Here is a 17333-nt window from a genome sequence, read left to right on the forward strand (position 1 = left end):
TCCAGTACCTTCTGCCGTGGGGCTTTTTACAGATCAGGAAGTACAAGAAGTTGGGGAAGCTGCAGAACACTGGGAAATGTTTAATAGAAAGTTCTATTCTCAACCACTTCACAATGATAAAGTAAGTTTAACCCTGCACTGACCAAAATTGTAAAGGAATTCTAAAGTTTCCTGAGAATGGAAACGGAGAAATGGAAGCCTCTTTTGTAGGGGAAGGATTTTTTGAGAAATCAGATGACATGTTTTGGCACACCAGTAATTCAGACACTGGAGGTACTCAGAGGAGAGCTCTGCTGAAGGCCTTGAGTACAGGTAGCGGGTAGTATTCAACACTAATCCTTCTCATAAGAGACCTATTGAAATTAATAAATGAGACTAAGTTTCATTCATTTCAGTGGGTCTACTCTGCATAGAACGTGGTCGAATACAAACCAGATGATTGTTCGGGTACCCTGCAGTTACTTTCTAAAAGCCCTCAGCATGGTGATATAGTACCTTCTCTTTTACCTATAAGCAATTCATGAAGTGGTTTAAAGTTCGTAACCAGGTCCTGTTTATTGAACTTGCATTCCAATTTGTTTGAACAAGCTTGTACAAGGGACATACTGTATCTACTGTTTTACTGAGCATCCATGCTGATTTGTGTGCACAAAGGTTATACAACTTCCCATAAATTAATTGTTATTCCACACTTTCTAGTGTATTTTCACATCACTTTACTTACTTCAAAAGTCATTTTTTTTAAAAGTAGTTTTGTGCATAAGAGTTCCAGGTCACTTTAATCTTCTCTAATTGCACTAATCTAAATTTTGCCAATGTGCGGACTGAACCCATCCTGCAGTTCAGTAACAGTTTGGAGGCGGCCCAGGAATTGTCAGGTTTTAATATAGTCGTGAATTTTGATTTGTTAGCTGCTTTGAGGTTCTTTTGAAAATTTGGTGGTCCATGAAATGAATGAAGCACAGGCATAATACGACCGTACTTTACATTCATCTAATTCAGCCTCACAGCAATAATTTGAAGTAGGCTGTTGTTGTTTTCATTTTATAGAACAAGCCAACGAGGGCAGGAGAAAAATGACTTTACCAGATTTAACCATCATACACATAGTACCATAATTTGAACCCATGTCCCAATCCAATATAGTATTCACATCACTTCGGCCACCCAAACGGCCCGATCCTCAGGGGCTCCTGCCGACCTACCCAGCCCCAGCAGGAGCCACCCCCCACAAGCTGCCTGATCCAGGTTGTCGCTACCTACCTGAATTCCTGGCGACGCTCCTGATCCTGAAGTTCCTGAGCCTGCGGGGAGAGAAAAAAACCAAAAGGGGAGGTGGCTGGGCAGCTCTGCCGCTTTTACCTGGCCCTTGACCCCACCCCCGGCCCCTGTCTTTTGTCCTCCTTGGCCAGGGGCAGGCCCAAGGGCCCACCTGAGTTGGCGGAGGTGAACCTGCCCAGGCGATCGTGCCCGGTGCCGCAACCCCGCCCACCTGAGGAAGGGAGGGCGGAATTATAGAACAAGCAACGAGGGCAGGATTCAACCATCATATACATAGTACCATAATTTGAACCCATGTCCCAATCCAATATAGTATTCACAGAACTCTGTGTGCATTTCTTTTCTTCTGCTAAACCTAGTTTTCTTATCTCAATAAATAACTGGTAGGTGTAGCAGATTTTGTTCCCACTCTGCCTAGTACTAAATACCTTTATTCCTACAGGTGCTTACTTAGAGAGAGCGAGAGAATAATTTGAGGAACTTTATGCATTTTTCTTCTCTTTCCTTCCTCCTTTCACCCTTTTTAAAAATCTAAGCATGTGTAACTATTAATGAATAAGGCCATGTATTCGCTTGAGAATGGAAAGTGTATTTCACTGACTATCAAACTGCAGTGCTTAAAAGCACATTACGGGGGTGTTTTTGAATGGAAAAGCAAAATTGATGCCCCCCCCCACTGCATATTGGAAATTGCTGTTACTTTCTGAAATGCCCTCATCGCATGCTGATAGAGCACCTCCTCTTTTACCTATAAGCCATTTATATTTGGTTAATCAGAGGTTTGGATAAGCTTGAGTGCTGCGTATAGAGAGGTTTGGGGAAATATATGCTGAATTCAGATTGACTGGAAGTTTGGCATAATGAAGGTTTGCTGATTGTGCTTTAATGTAGTTGTTTCTTTTGGGGTAAAAGAAAAGCAAATACAGTTCCCACTCCTCAAGAATACCTTCAATATTCATATATGGTTGTATGGGTTTTTTCCCCTAAGGTGACTATTATGAGTCTAAAAATAATGCCTTTGGTTAAATTGTTGAGAACGCCATTTATAAAGGCTATCAATCTTCACACTTTAGGCTGCAATCCTATACCTACTTACCTGGGATATATTAGACTGACAATGGCAACTTTTTGCAAGTATTGATTGGATGAGAATAGCCAAGCTTATTTTCTTTGCTAAATATGCCATTAAAAAAAAATTATGTCGGTGTGGAAGCTGAAATAGGTCTGCTAGCCCCCATCTTACATTCATAGTCTCCCATTACTTTATATTTTTAATAGAAAAAGAGGAACTGTTCCAGAATTTGCTGACGCAGGTGATCGAGCAATTCTCCAGGTAATATTTTTCTGCAATAGTTTTAGTTTAATGATATTCTCCTCGCATTCATTTCAACATTGCAGTCCCAGTTTGCTTTGGGATAAATGCACCAGCTTTTCTCCCATTGTTTTGCATAGTGAATAAGGTATGCCTGAGTCATTTAAAAGTTTATACCTGTACAGGCTAGTCAAGCAGAGAAAGATGGATTAATTGAAGGCTGAAATCCAGAACCCAATGGGATTTTCCACTGACTAAACATGCAATGAATTCACTGGACTCCCCCTCCCCCCAAATCTTGTAACTGAAAGGAAATAGAATTAATCTATGCTGCATTTTGTAAGAGGGATGCAAAATCTCTAGCATTGTCTAACTAATTAAGAGTGTTCAAATCCTTAATAAGTGACTTACATGATTGCAAGAGAAATTACTGTAAAGTAACATAAATGAAGCCACTGAGAAAGTATAATGCTGCTGGAATAAAGATTAGATTATTATACTAAGGAAGGAAACATTAATTTACACATACAGACACTTTAGAAATGTAAAGATAGACACACCAGCCCACACACCCCGTGTGTGAAACCTAGAAAAACAGATCTTCTGAAATGGAGGTCACATAGATCAAGATTTCCCTTTATGGGGATATCTTGTTAGCACAGTGGGAATTCTGCTATTTGTATATTGGAATAATTTTGCCTGTAGCTGATCACTAGACCAAGCAACAACTTATTACTGGGGTATCTGAACTTACTGGTTTAAAAAAAATATGTGCATTTAAATGGATTCAAAGTCTGAGTTTTATATTAATATTTTCCCCATCAACAGAATTCAGGTTTGTTATAAATTCACTTAATTGTACAGCTATCAAAGATGTGCATGCATTCCTGTTTAATTTTTTCTCCCTCCAGGGTATTTAAAATTGATGAACTGAAAACCGACGTAGCTAATCACTTGGCAATGCTGGAGAAAAGAGTTGAATGTGAGTGTTTTTATTTTTTTTTTATTTTTTTAAAAAAATAGGCATTTGAAACAAGGAATTAGTTTTGTGTCAGTTTGAGGCACAGATATATTTCATTAGGACCATTCCTCCTGCCTTTTATCTTTTGTGAGGTACAAAACTATACTGGTTACAGGTAGGTAGCTGTGTTGGTCTGCCGTAGTCGAAACAAAACAAAACAAAAATCCTTCCAGTAGCACCTTAGAGACCAACTAAGTTTGTTCTTGGTATGAGCTTTCGTGTGCATGCACACTTCTTCAGATACACACTGTATCTGAAAAACTATACTGAAGAGGGAGGGGGTGAATCTACAAATATAGAATTGCTCGTTAAAGTAAAAGTCTCAATTTACATTTTGCATCATTCTGTTACAAGGAATATCTGGAAAGAATTATATAGAGACCCACCTCCTGTAATTGCACCCAGTTTGTAAATCAATCCAATCCATTAAACTGGAAGGACTCAATTCTTTATTCTCCTGTGCATGCTTGACAAATGTAACAATCTACGACAGCCATACATCCTCCTTGAATTATGCCTCCTCTACTTTCTTCTTCCTACTTATTTTGAAGGGTGATGCTCTGAGGCTTCATTCTCATGCTGCTGCTCTCCCAGATATAAAAAGGGGGAATGGGAGCTGTGCTCCTAAGACTGCCCATTTGTAGCATTTTGCTCAGTCCAGAATTGTTCAAGCTTCTCCTCAACATACTGCTTTCAGTCCAGATTGATTCTCTACTACGGTACATCCTGCCACCCAGAAGGTTTACTTGATGCACATTTCAAAATCCTCCCTTTCATTAGGCTTTTCAGAAGGAAGTGGTGATTACAACATCATTGAGCAGGTGTTACTATTGTGCACACTGCTTTTGATCTAGATTTATTCTAGAACCTGCCATCCACAATGGTGGGTGCAGCTACTTGATACGTGTTTGAAAAACCCTCCCCTTGGTTAGGTTATCCTCATCGTTTCCTCCCTGCACTTTCCCCCAGATGAATGCATAAGGAGCTGGTGGTTGCCCTCTTGGTATACACTCAGCCATAATGCCATTGGTCAGTGTGAATGCACACAAATACCCCTATTGCTGGGACTTCTTAGACCTGTTTTCACCTGTTGTCAACTGGGCACACTGTGGGGTAATAATGTAGATTCAATCTGTAATGACCTTTTTATTTTTGGAATGAAACCAGTTTCTCAAGAAGCACTTCTCAGGGCAACAAATATATGCAGTAGATCAAGATTGATGTTTTTTGGCAAAAAATGATCCTCCTGACTCCTACCTGCTTTTCATAGGCTGGCTACTTCATGAAGCCTCCCCCCCCCAACCCCACCCCACAAGTGCTGCTGAAACATCTACCGGTATATATTTCCTTTGAAGTTCTCAGTGAATTAGTGGTAACCATTGGTATGCACACGAAAGCTTATACCAGAACAGACTTAGTGGTCTCTAAGGTGCTACTGGACAATTTTTTTTATTTACTCCAGGTAAGTATTAGGTCATGGGTAGGGAAACTAAGGCCTGGGGGCCAGATTCAGCCCAATTGTCTTCTAAATCCCAGCCCGCGGACGGTCTGGGAACCAGCATGTTTTGCATGAGTAGAATGTGCCCCTTTATTTCAAATGCATCTCTGGGTTATTTGTGGGGCTAGGAATTCGTTCATTCCACACACACACCCCCAGAAAAAATATAGTTGGGCCCCCCCCCACCAGGTCTGAGGGACGTGGCACCGGCCCCCTGCTGAAAAAGTTTGCTGACCCCCTGTATTAGGTAGTCTATTGCCCTGAATATGCAGGAGGAGGAGGAGAGAAAGAGACAAACAGCAGAGACAGGTTTGCAACCTTATACATCTTCCTTGCCAATGTCATTGTGGGAAGTAAGGGGACTAGATGATTATGTACACAATGAGATAAGCAGACAGAACAGAGAGAGGGAGATTGTTGAGGAAGCTTTCTCCCTTTCCCCAATCTCCTGGTTGCTAAATGTGGCATAGTTCATAGCCTGGCAGATGGAACAAGGGTGGAGATGACAAGAACCCTAAAACAGCACAGCCACTGCCACTGCCCACTGAATGTACAGCCAGGGTGATACTGCTGTGTTTACTCAGGAAAAAGCCTTATTACATTCAGTGGGACTTACCTCTGAGTAGACATGGACACATTCGTCACATTAATACGTTTTGTATGCGTTATAAGCATAGAACACCAGATGGTACCAGAGAGCAAAAAGGAGTTTATAGTAATTTTTACATAGGCTTTTTTATTTATTTTGTTGTAACGATTTCTGACTTATTTATAGCGTTTTTAACCTGCATCTAGATCCACCCATGTGTAGGACTGCAGTTTACATTAACAGGTCACACAGTCTTCCGAGTCTCTGCCCACTAAGTTTATGTCTCTACTAGGAGTTGCACCAGACATCTGATACCTGAGGTATCAGAACATCTTAGCATCAGATTAATACCTGCTATTCCATGAACTAGCTTTCTTAAAAAATCAAGCCTCTCCTCAAATGTCTAGTGCACAAACAGTGTATGTATGTGTGTGTTATAATATATATATATATATTATATATATATATGCCTGAGGGCAGGTAGGCAGGTAATTGAAGAGATTAGTTTAGCACTATGAAAAGGGAAATCCTTTGAAAACATTTTGTTTACAAACACAGTGGAGACCACTGGGTGGTATTCATTTAAGTTTTACTGAGAGTTAAAAGGTAAAGGGTAAAGGGACCCCTGACAATTAAATCCAGTCGTGAATGATTCTGGGGTTGTGGCAGTTTGTATAGGAGAATCCATGCAAGGACACCCAGCAGACAATTTTTCATACATACAGTCCTCTGCTACTGTCATTTACATGTGGAAAGGTATAATGGCTTAGCTCCCCAAAATGAGATTGTGGGCACTTTGGTGGTTCTGCTGCTTCCCTGCACTGAGCAAAGCCATGGTTTGACCTAGAGATAAGGGCAAACGGGGCTGATGTCTCCCATGGTCTTTCACAACTTGCTCTTCTTTAGCGTTCCTCTTTAAATGGGGGGGGGAGGGTGAGTGAAATAAATTTCACTTCATTAAAGAGGTAATAATAATTCCTGAAAGTAGAGGATTTGTGAAAATGAACTGACATACTGATGGCAAACTTGGCTTGATAGCAATCAAGTTTGATTTCAATCAAGCCTGACTCATTAAGACATGTTTTCCTTTTTACACACTACCATTTCTCATTTCCTTTCTTCATTCACCTATTCAAATGCAGCAATCACATTTGCATGTATTATGGAAGCTTCTTCTTTTCAGACAAATATGAAAGCTTAATATCACCCCTGGAGCAGTTCCACTTGACTTGCATTACACAACACATGGAAGGAGGAGGATATTTGCCTTTATTATTATTATTAGTAGCAGTAGTAGTAGTAGTAGTAGTTTATTAATGTTTGGGCCATAGGCCATTCACCCATAAGGTAGATGGGTACAGTATGGAAACCAGTAGTATAAAATACTGCACAACATGTCATTACTACCTAGAATCATGTATAAAACCGACATCTTGTGTTCCACAACACATGGGAGTAGGAGGATATTGGCCATTTTATTATGACCACATGAATGCCAATTAAACAATTATAAGTTTCCTTGCGTTTCCTAGGTATCAGCTTGAGCACAGCAAGCAAGCAGGCTGTGAAATTATCCTACTGAGTACGGTGTACACTTAATGCAGTGCCATTTTTTTAAAGTCCTTCAGCAACCAGATAGCAGAGAAAAAGCCACTTATGCATTCAGATTGTATTAAGCTTTCAAGGCTACATGAAATGCATCTTTTTGCCACCTGGACACATAACAAGTCAAACTTTTTGCCCTATGCCATACATATACAGGAACAGGATTTCCTGTGCTGTTTTCAAACCCTGCTTGATATTTAAAGAACCGCATCATATTTTCAGGTAATTATCAAGAACTGAAATTACTTCCCAGTTCCCAGATTAGGTTATGATTCTCACAGCTTCCTCTTTCGTGCCACCTGTTCATTTAATAGGGTGCTCTAAGCCCAGCAAAGCACATTTGTCACAATACAATTACAGCTCTTCTTATTGTTAACATATCGTTGCAATAGCTTTGTCAGGCGCTTCCATCTATTCATGTTCTGAGAGAGACTCTGAAAAAAACAGTAGGACAGCTAAATATGCTGTGTACTGCTCACAATAGGTACCATGACTGTGAGTTTTTTTGGGGGGGGGAATCTCCTAAAATCTTGTCAGTTTTAATGATTTATGACGTTTGCCACCCATGCCTGCAAAGGAACAGGTTTCAGACAGAAGGACCATTGAGTCACTGGCAAACACCACCGCTCGGTGCCTTTTGAAAAATCTGCACAGTTACTGAAATGAGATCCTTCGGGTTTCTCCATGGTAACCCCCCTGTTGTTTCACTTTGTTGACAGTGGAAGGACTGAAAGTAGCGGAGATTGAAAAGTGTAAGAGTGATATTAAAAAGATGAGGGATGAAATGGCAGCGAGAAGCACCAGGTAAGTTCTGCTTTTCTTTTTCTTTGGTCTTTGAGGAAAGCAGCCTCCTCAGGGAGATTCCTGCATTAAGACTCTTCCAGTAAGCTTACTTGGAAGTAAATCACATTGAGTTCAGTGAGGTTTACTCTCCCAGGTAAGTATGAATAGAATTGCAGCCTAATAAGCTAATTTGTAATGCTTGGTGGTCTGGGTGGTTGTTGTTGTTGTTTTTAAAAAGCTGTATAGTACAACAGCATGTAGTATTATGAGTTGCGGGGGGGGGGGGTAGAATGCAAGATCCTTCTAATTCCTAGATCCAGCATGGATTCCATTGCTGGTATAAGTCTGGTAATGGTCTGCTAAGTATGAGTCATTGAGGGAACAAAGGTAGTGTCTCTGTGCTGGAGAACAAATGGGTGGGCCTCCCTCTCTCAACTGTCTGTTTGTTAGAAAGACAAACAGCCAGAGTGAAGAGTTGCGTGATGTGAGCTAGAAGCTGGGTGACAAAGCTGCAGGCTGGAAAGTCAGAGAAAGAGAGCCATGGCTGATTTCTGCCTGGAATCCAAGGCTGTGGCTATTGGAGAAGCAAGACCTTCTTGGGGTGTTAATGCTGTGAGCCCCTCCATCGTCGGCTCAGGTTGTATATATGTTTAAATAAACTATTTATCGAAGAGACACCACAGTCTCTGCTGTGCTAAAAGGAACCATGGGACCTGGATAAGCACCAGGAACCCCTGGAATCTCGCACCACTCGGATTGATGGTGGTGTGCAACAATACATATATATGAATGATACTTGTTTTATTTAAACAGACATGGCGACTTAATGGTTAAACGAGCTCATGCCAGATGACTGGAAAAATAACTCTCTTAGAGAGATTAACATCTTGGTTTCCCTATGTTTACCCATCCGGTAATAAAGAATTCTGGCCTTAGTTTTACGCGTAGAACAAAAACTTATTCTGCCAAGAAAACATTTGTTTGGTAAGAGGCTCTCTTATTTTAAACAGACCTGCTCAGATATGAAATGTAATCTGAGGAAATATCACAATATACACACAGCAACTCCTCTTGTTACGGTCTTGTACTATGCAAGGATGTGCATGCTATAGTTTAACACCAAAATGAGGTACCGTATATACTCGAGTATAAGCCGACCCGAATATAAGCCGAGGCACCTAATTTTCCCACAAAAACCTGGGAAAGTTTATTGACTCGTGTATAAGCCGGTTCACCTTTGCTGCTGTGGAGGAGGAGGAGGAACAAGCAGCCCGAAAGCAGCCCTTCGGGCTGCTCCTTCCTCTTCCTCCTTTGCCGCTGTGGAGCTCACCCCGTCGCGGGGATTCGAACCACCATTCTTCTGATCGGCAAGCCCTAGGGCTCTGTGGTTTAACCCACAGCGCAATGTTCCCTTGTGTTATACAGAGAAGGCTGGGATCCTGTCCTGTTTAAGCAGGAGCCAGGGAAAGTGAGCACCTGTGGGGTTTTAATACTTCCTTAACTGATAGGCTTTCTGTCTTCTGGGGTCTAAAGTTTGCATTTATGTGAGCAGTTCAGGAATGGAACAAGCTGCCTGGGGAGAGTAAAGAACTGCCATTCTTGTACGCTTCTTAAGGAATGGTTGACTGGGGTGAGTGGGCGACAGCGGCACGAGTGGAGAGAAAGGGCTTCTTTCTCACCACCCCCACCGCCTGCCTCACTCGAGTATAAGCCGAGGGCAGCTTTTTCAGCACAAAAAATGTGCTGAAAAACTAGGCTTATACTCAAGTATATATGGTATTTCCTTTTCAGCGGAAGAAGCTTGTCTGCTAATCTGATGCGTTACCAAGTTTGGAGCTGCAATTAAAGCAGGAGCTGCAGCAATCATAGCTTGTAATGGCAGGCCGCAGCAGCTGGGACATTTCAGCTTCGCTGTCGCTGACACATTAGAGCAACCATGTCGGCAGCCAATACTGTACATGATTAAAGTTGTTTAGAAAAGAATAGAAGAAGTTCAGAAGGCTGGTACTGAACTGCTGGGCAAAGGCATGACAGCATTGCAAAATTCAGCCCGCTTAACTGTCCAAGCTTCCCCTAGGAAAACCTGGGAATTATAGTGCTGTGATGTGGTCCATGCTCACAATGCAGAGGGTGCTTAACGAGTTCTTCATGTCATCAGTGATGCAGGCGGCTTTTGCTAAATTGTTACTTGTTTATATCTCACTATAGAGCTGGAATGGACAATTTCAGTTTCTCTCGCTTTCTTACTTCTCCAATCTTGAGTTCTCCACATTTCTTCAGCAATATGCTTTTTTCTGTCATTAAAAAAAAAAATCCTCACAAAAATCTGTCAGTGGTTTGGGGCAGATTTATTTATAAACACATCTAATATAAATATTTTGCAAGCAGCTTTTACTGATATAATGCATTTGTGTATGCTACTTTCACTAATTTAAGCATTTTTCTGTGCATTTCCCCTAATAAATGCATGTTTGTACATTTTGGTTGGAGAATGATGTCATACAATATGGAGAAATGTGAATTTTGAAGGGCAACTGTGTTTTGGTTAACATATTGGTTTGAGAAGTGCAAATTAGCTACTGTCTCATTCAAAAGCAAATAAAATTATATTTCTCTCTCATCCCTACTAAAGAGGTACATGTGTGTGTTTGATCTGGAGAAGAAGTCTTCAGTTTTCCCCTTTTGGACGCTGACTTTTTCTCACCACCTGTTTCTCCCTTGTTGCTTTTTTCCCAGAAAGAAAGAAACTAATAATGAAGTTGCATCTGTTGTTAATATTGTCTACTAAACTCGACTACTCTAAAATTCTAAAACCTGGCTACTTCATGATTCCACCTCATAGTTCCCCTAAACCTTCTTCCTCCACAACTTCTTTCATTTGCATCAGTATTTCCAGGGCTTACACAGTTGAGTCACTTACATTTTGTATTTATTAAATAACAAAGCCTGTAATTCTGAGAGGCCCCAAAGTACAAGCAGTGCGCCTCCTGAAAATTACTGACAGGATGCAGGACGGGGGAGTGGGGAGTGAGAGAGATGTAATAAGCAGGTCCATGAGGCAGCCGCATCTGAGGGGCACCTCTGTGGGAACACCCACCCACCAACCCATACCACTGCCGCCAATGAAGTGAGGAGAAGCAGCTGTGGTGGCTTCCGGGTTTCAGCAAGATATTGTGAGAGGCCTCCACAAGCTCTCTCTGAGGAATACCTCCAGCTCTTACTGAATATGTAAGCAGCCACACAATCCCAGTAGGAGAGGTTTCAGGTGGCAAAATGGGATGAGCTGCCCCTGGTAATGAGAACAGTGTCAGGAACATTGAGCATCTGTTGAGGCCTTCACCCTGGAGCTCCCTGCCACCCTCTCCTTCTTGTTGTCACTGCCTTTTCACCTGCCTTCTCTGAGAAAGTGATTGGTGAGTGGTGGAAGAAAGAGTGCGGCAGCCTCCCCTTGCCTTGCCTTCTCTGTCTAGGTGCAGGTTGGACTCAAAGGGAGAGGGGATGCGGATGGGCAGGAGCAACATCAGGAGGAAGGAGTCAGGTATGAGCCTCTTGTACATGGACCCCACAGAATATGGACCCCACACTGGACAATACGCTGAGAAAAGAGGTCACTAAGTGACTGAAAGTGAACATGGGATATAAGAGAGGCTGCACCACAGGAAAAAGCAAGGGAGCTGCTAGACTGATCCAGGAGACAAGTCTTTTGCACCTAAAAGGGAGGGGCATCCTTTCCCCTTTCATTCAAAACACCGAATCAATAGCCACAGGTTTGGCATTTCATCCAGAACATAAATCTAGCTGGTTATTCTAAGTAGCTAGAAGAAGAGCCTTCCTTTGCAAAGATACACACGATTGCAGCTGATGTTCCTTCACCCCTAATTATTACCTGTCAAGTGGAGCGTAATTTCAGCTGAGATTCTACTGGTTCAACTTGTACTCCACCAACCTTCTTGAAGCTTTGAGAGGGTGAATAAGCCAAAGTGCTCACATTTGTCATACAGCATGTTCACTTCCTCAGCTGAACTCTAGTACAGTATAGAAAACTTTAGTCGCAGCAACAAAACCTGTTTCTGTTTTCACAATCCAGATTTCCAGCCTGGTTCTGAGGTGTTTAAATGGGCACATCTTGGGGGTCTGGTCTGACAATGGATGATGGCACACAATACCTTCCCCCAAACTGGCCACTTCTGAGTATTTCTATAATCCACTGGGCCTTTTGCTTAAAAAAAAAAAATGATGCTGCGTCTGACAGCAGGTATAATTTTGCTTTCAGGAAAAGGTGTTAGCCTATGCCCCTCTAAATGGCATCCACTTTACACTCACTTTCACACTCCATCTTTTCTTCCCATTTCACAAAGATCAGTGTAAAACACTGGCCATATTCTCCTCTCAGCTCCCCACCTTCACAGTAAAGACCACATTCTTAAAACATCACAACTTCTAAAGTTTGCACTGTATCCTACCCGCTGCCATTTCCAGCCTAAGCAGATTGCTTTTTCATTAGCAGCTGGGCCTGAGACATCGCAACAAACCTTGTCAGTATACTCCAGATTGCTGGGGGCCTTTCATTTATTCCGTTGCATGAAAAGAAAAGCATGTGCTCTGTGTGTGGCCTTCGTCCTGAAGGAAGACCTCAGTAGAATTTACTGATTAAAATTACAAGTAGCTTTGAGTTTCCTAGGCAACAGTGGCTCCAGCTGTTTGAAGTGACGACATAAGCCAATGTTGACTTATTGCAGAAGGGTCTTGATCCTTGAGCTGCTAAGCAAATACTCGTACCAAGAGTTGGACAGAAAGACTTGAGGATTCGTTTTTCTATTTTGGATTCTCTTGTTCTGATGCTCTCTCAGTTTTATTTAATGCATCTGCGCTCTAATTGGGGAAGGGAGATTCAGTTTACATTTAAAGGTGAACCTAATTCACTATTTTTGAAACAATATTCAAACCAAAACACAGCCATCCTTTGGATTCTACACTTCTCCAAATTTTGCATTTCAGTTCTCCAGCCAAGAATGCATATATGCATATACTAGGGTAAAGTTTTTCTTTTTAAATGATTACTTTAAAGGGCATATTCAATGGGCCTTAAAGATAAAGGTAAAGGGAAGAAGAAGAAGATGATGATTTTGGATTTGATATCCCGCTTTTCACTACCCGAAGGAGTCTCAAAGCGGCTAACATTCTCCTTTCCCTTCCTCCCCCACAACAAACACTCTGTGAGGTGAGTGGGGCTGAGAGACTTCAGAGAAGTGTGACTAGCCCAAGGTCACCCAGCAGCTGCATGTGGAGGAGTGGAGACGCGAACCCGGTTCCCCAGATAACGAGTCTACCGCTCTTAACCACTACACCACACTGGCTCTCCATGACCATTAAGTCTAGTCGCGGATGACTCCGGGGTTGCGACACTCATCTCACTTTATTGGCCGAGGGAGCCGGCGTACAGCTTCTGGGTCATGTGGCCAGCATAACTAAGCCACTTCTGGCAAATCAGAGTAGTGCATGGAAACGCCATTTACCTTCCCGCCAGAGCGGTACCTATTTATCTATTTGCACTTCGTGCTTTCGAACTGCTAGGTTGGCAGGAGCAGGGACCGAGCAATGGGAGCTTACCCCATCACAGGGATTTGAACCGCCGACCTTCTGATCAGCAAGCCCTAGGCTGTGTGGTTTAACCCACAGCACCACCGCGTCCCCATATGATGCTATATTAGTGTAATTAGCATTCAAAATGCATTACATTGGGGGAAAGTGCTTTGCATACATGAGCATACTAATGCAAATTGCATACAAAAACATACATATTAGAAGAAATTCACACTGGAATCCTGAGATTCTCATGAGGACTTAAAAAAGAAACTGATGTGGAAAAATGAGAAACTTTGAGAAACTGAAATTGACAGTTGTCTCTATCCCTGGCCCTAACAAACAGAAGATGACAAAGTTGCCAACTGCCCACTAGGTTCTAATCTGACCAAAAGCCCTAGTATGCCTTCAAGGGGCACATGACAGGCAGAAATTTGAGCTGTATGCAGTATGTCCCTCTCCCTCAGGTTTGAGATGTGGTGATGTGGAAAGCTGTGCCTTATAGAATTTCAGTCTCATAATACAGGAAAAAGTCAGGAAACCCAGAGAACAAATGACATTACTCTACTTTTCTATAGTAGACTACATTCCAGTAGGCTAAATTTCAGCCACTTAAAAGTTAAAGAGGTTTCTACACACACAGCACATCTCTGTGTCCTCTGTCTGGACTTGCAAGAGGCATTATCACAGTTCAGAGATACTGTACATTCCTGCCAGGCAAAAGCACCACGAGGACGTGGAGCAGGGCTGGTGAGGGGTGTGGCCTAAGGGGAAGGGGTGTGGCCTGGGAAAAGTTCAAAGAGCTAGAGACCTGTAGTGTCCACATTGGCCCCTTGACCTGAGATTCCTCATTGTTATATTAGGAATAAGTCCTACTGAACTCAGTCACTTATTTTCGAGTGGAAGTGCATAGGTTCGTGCAGCATGTGCTATAATGTAAGTATACATCCACTGGCGGAGGAACAGGGTGCAAGGGTAGTGCATCGCCCGCAGCGGCACATCCCAGTGGGGTGCCATCGTGGCTGCCCCCCCCATGCTGGGTGCCACACCCCCGCAGGCTGCATGCCATGCCCCCAGGACACGTGCCACACCACTGGGATGCACGCCACCACCACCCCCGCTGCTCTCTGCCACACACCCCACCAGAGATTGAAGCTCCACCACTGTATACGTCTCTTGGTTTTTATGGTATTTTAGAATTTTTCCTGCATGCTCAGCATGGGTTGACCATGTTTTTCCTGTAATGCTTAAAGGGCATTTTCATGTCTGAAAATACCTGGTAGAAACATCTCCCAAGAGCTTGGAACCCTTATGAATGGATGTGCAAATTCCCTTCATATACGACATTACAGGAGAAGACGCGGTTGATCTAGAGTGTCAGTGTAATGTGTGGAAATGGCCAGCTTTCTCTAGATGGTGTCCCATGGTTTCAAATACAGTATAATAGTATTTTGCACGGCTGCAGCATTTCTGATTTTGCTTTGTGGATCCAAAGGTGAAAACCGTTTGGTTGGTGGGTATTGAAAATCTATCTCACGCGATAGTAGACGTCAAAGGAACTAGTTTATTCATATTTACTTGAAAATATATATATATATAAGGTAAAGAGGGCTGGGTTTTGTTTTCTTTACACAGGACCAACTGCCCCTGTAAATACAGCTTCCTGGATGAGAGCAAGAGGCTGGTGCCCCGAAGGGATGTTCCATCCTATCCCAAGGTACACTGCACACATAAGTTCAAAATACTGTACTGTTTTACAGAGCAGATAATCACGTTAGTTAAAATATAATTTCCATCCCTTGTTTATTATGAGAACATTTTCTACTCAAATGCTACCTAGATTTTCTCCATAAAATCTCTTATTAAAGTTTCCATTTACTTTGCTACGGGTGATGGTTAGATTCCATTGCTCCCATGCTTATATAAATATTTAAATCAACAAATTATTATTATTCTATTATCATTATTATTATTTGTTAAATTTGTATACTGCCTTCATTCAAATATTTTAGGGCCATCCACAGCATAAAATGCAGAATAAAACATAACAACAACAACAAAACTTTCCCATCACCCCTCCCACAAACACTTTTAAAGGGACAAATCAATTACAAGTCACATATCTATGAAAGAAGGTTTCCCGATTGATTGATTTTTTCCCAAAAAATATATGTTGAGTTCCTATTCCAAGCAGTATGTTTGGGCTGATAGATACTCAATGGGGTACGTTTCATCATACTTCGAAGTGGTAAGGAGACACACACTTGCTATTTTTTTGAGAACTGAGGCACTTGAAAGACACATTTGGCATCACATCTCGCTTGGCCCTAATGCTATATTTTTCAAGCTCCTTGTAGTTACTTCATGGTGAGGGGAAGGATCAAGGGCGCAGTGTCGGTTGTCAGTGCCTAGGGTGGGTGTGGTTGCGTACGTTTGTGTGCCGGGTGGGGGGGGGCCCAACCCTCACTGCCACCAGAGCGACCCCACCTCCACTGGAGCAAAGTGGGGTCATACTGACTGGCCCCCTGCTTTACAGCCCTTGGTGGATGGAGATGAGCACTGGACCAGGCTGTGCTAGGACATCTGGTTCATGCCCCCACAAAAATTTTGTACCTTGGAACCATAGCCCCCCTGTGCCCCCCCACTAAGCCCCTAGGACAGACAGTGCAAAACCTCGAAGACACTGTTATAATTCATATATTTGGGGGTTGTTGCCTGAACTACGCCCTCAGTTAGCTCTGGTTCAAATGAAATCCCGCGTAGTGAGTAAGTTAGTTACCGGTACTTACTTATTGAATTTCTTGAGCTGAGTCATGAAGATGGGTGGCCTACAAGAGAAAATATGAAGCGGGTGTTGTTGAGAATAGTATTTCATAACAATGACTCATTTTCTCTGCAGTACATGCTTTCACAAGAGACAATAGAAGCTCTTAGGAAACCAACCTTTGACGTCTGGCTATGGGAGCCCAATGAGGTAATGCTGCCCCATGGAGACAGATTCACCCTCATTCTGTAAATGTTTCTTCTGTGGGACACTTATGAGCATTTGAGAACTGGAACCTAGACATGGTTGTTAAAGATTGCTAGAATGAAAAACGTACAGATAAATACAAAATGCTCTTCAAAGAAATGAAAACTCTAAGAAGGCTTATTCGATAAATAAATGCATCCTAAAAAATGCTAAGCACTGGAACTAATCAGAGCAGCAGAGCATGTGAAAAGTACCATAATGTGAGTAGACACCTACTGTATCTCAAAACCAGGTCCATTCACATAATAAACAATAGGTAAAGCAGGAATTTCTTCAGACAGCAGATAAGCAAAAAGCACAATTACTAATCCAATCCGTTTGGTTTTTTTACCTTAATGTGGTTCAACTAAGAATTCTATAACAGAGGTCTTTCCCATTATCGTTTGTACTTTGAAGTATACTTGGATTTGAGAATGTCTTTTCACCCAAAAGCCTTTCTATAGCTAATTATGGACTACAAAAAAGTGACTCACTTTCCAAATGAAAAGGGAAATCTGATTTGTACTAATTTGAATAAAAAGTTGGCTTCAGGCAATCAATGAAAATGAAAAGTCTGTATATTATTTTCACTGTATTTTATTTTTAAGGCTTGTTAGATTAGTGCATTTTGCCGTATTTGTTGTTGTGTTT

The 17333-nt window shown here is 42.1% G+C and overlaps 1 protein-coding gene across 4 annotated transcripts in view; it reads left to right on the forward strand.

Annotated features, from left to right (window-relative positions):
* Positions 1–17333, forward strand: part of PDE9A (phosphodiesterase 9A) — a 73168-nt gene that overhangs the window by 40835 nt on the left and 15000 nt on the right. For all 4 annotated transcript variants that reach the window (XM_033147083.1, XM_033147085.1, XM_033147084.1 and 1 more), the window contains 5 exons: positions 2560–2614; positions 3505–3575; positions 8026–8110; positions 15308–15389; positions 16572–16646. In XM_033147083.1, coding sequence (XP_033002974.1) covers positions 2560–2614; positions 3505–3575; positions 8026–8110; positions 15308–15389; positions 16572–16646 — 368 coding nt within the window. The remainder of the gene's footprint in view (positions 1–2559; positions 2615–3504; positions 3576–8025; positions 8111–15307; positions 15390–16571; positions 16647–17333) is intronic.

The sequence above is a fragment of the Lacerta agilis genome, chromosome 4 (assembly GCF_009819535.1).
Source record: "Lacerta agilis isolate rLacAgi1 chromosome 4, rLacAgi1.pri, whole genome shotgun sequence".
In the NCBI taxonomy this organism is placed as follows: Eukaryota; Metazoa; Chordata; class Lepidosauria; order Squamata; family Lacertidae; genus Lacerta; species Lacerta agilis.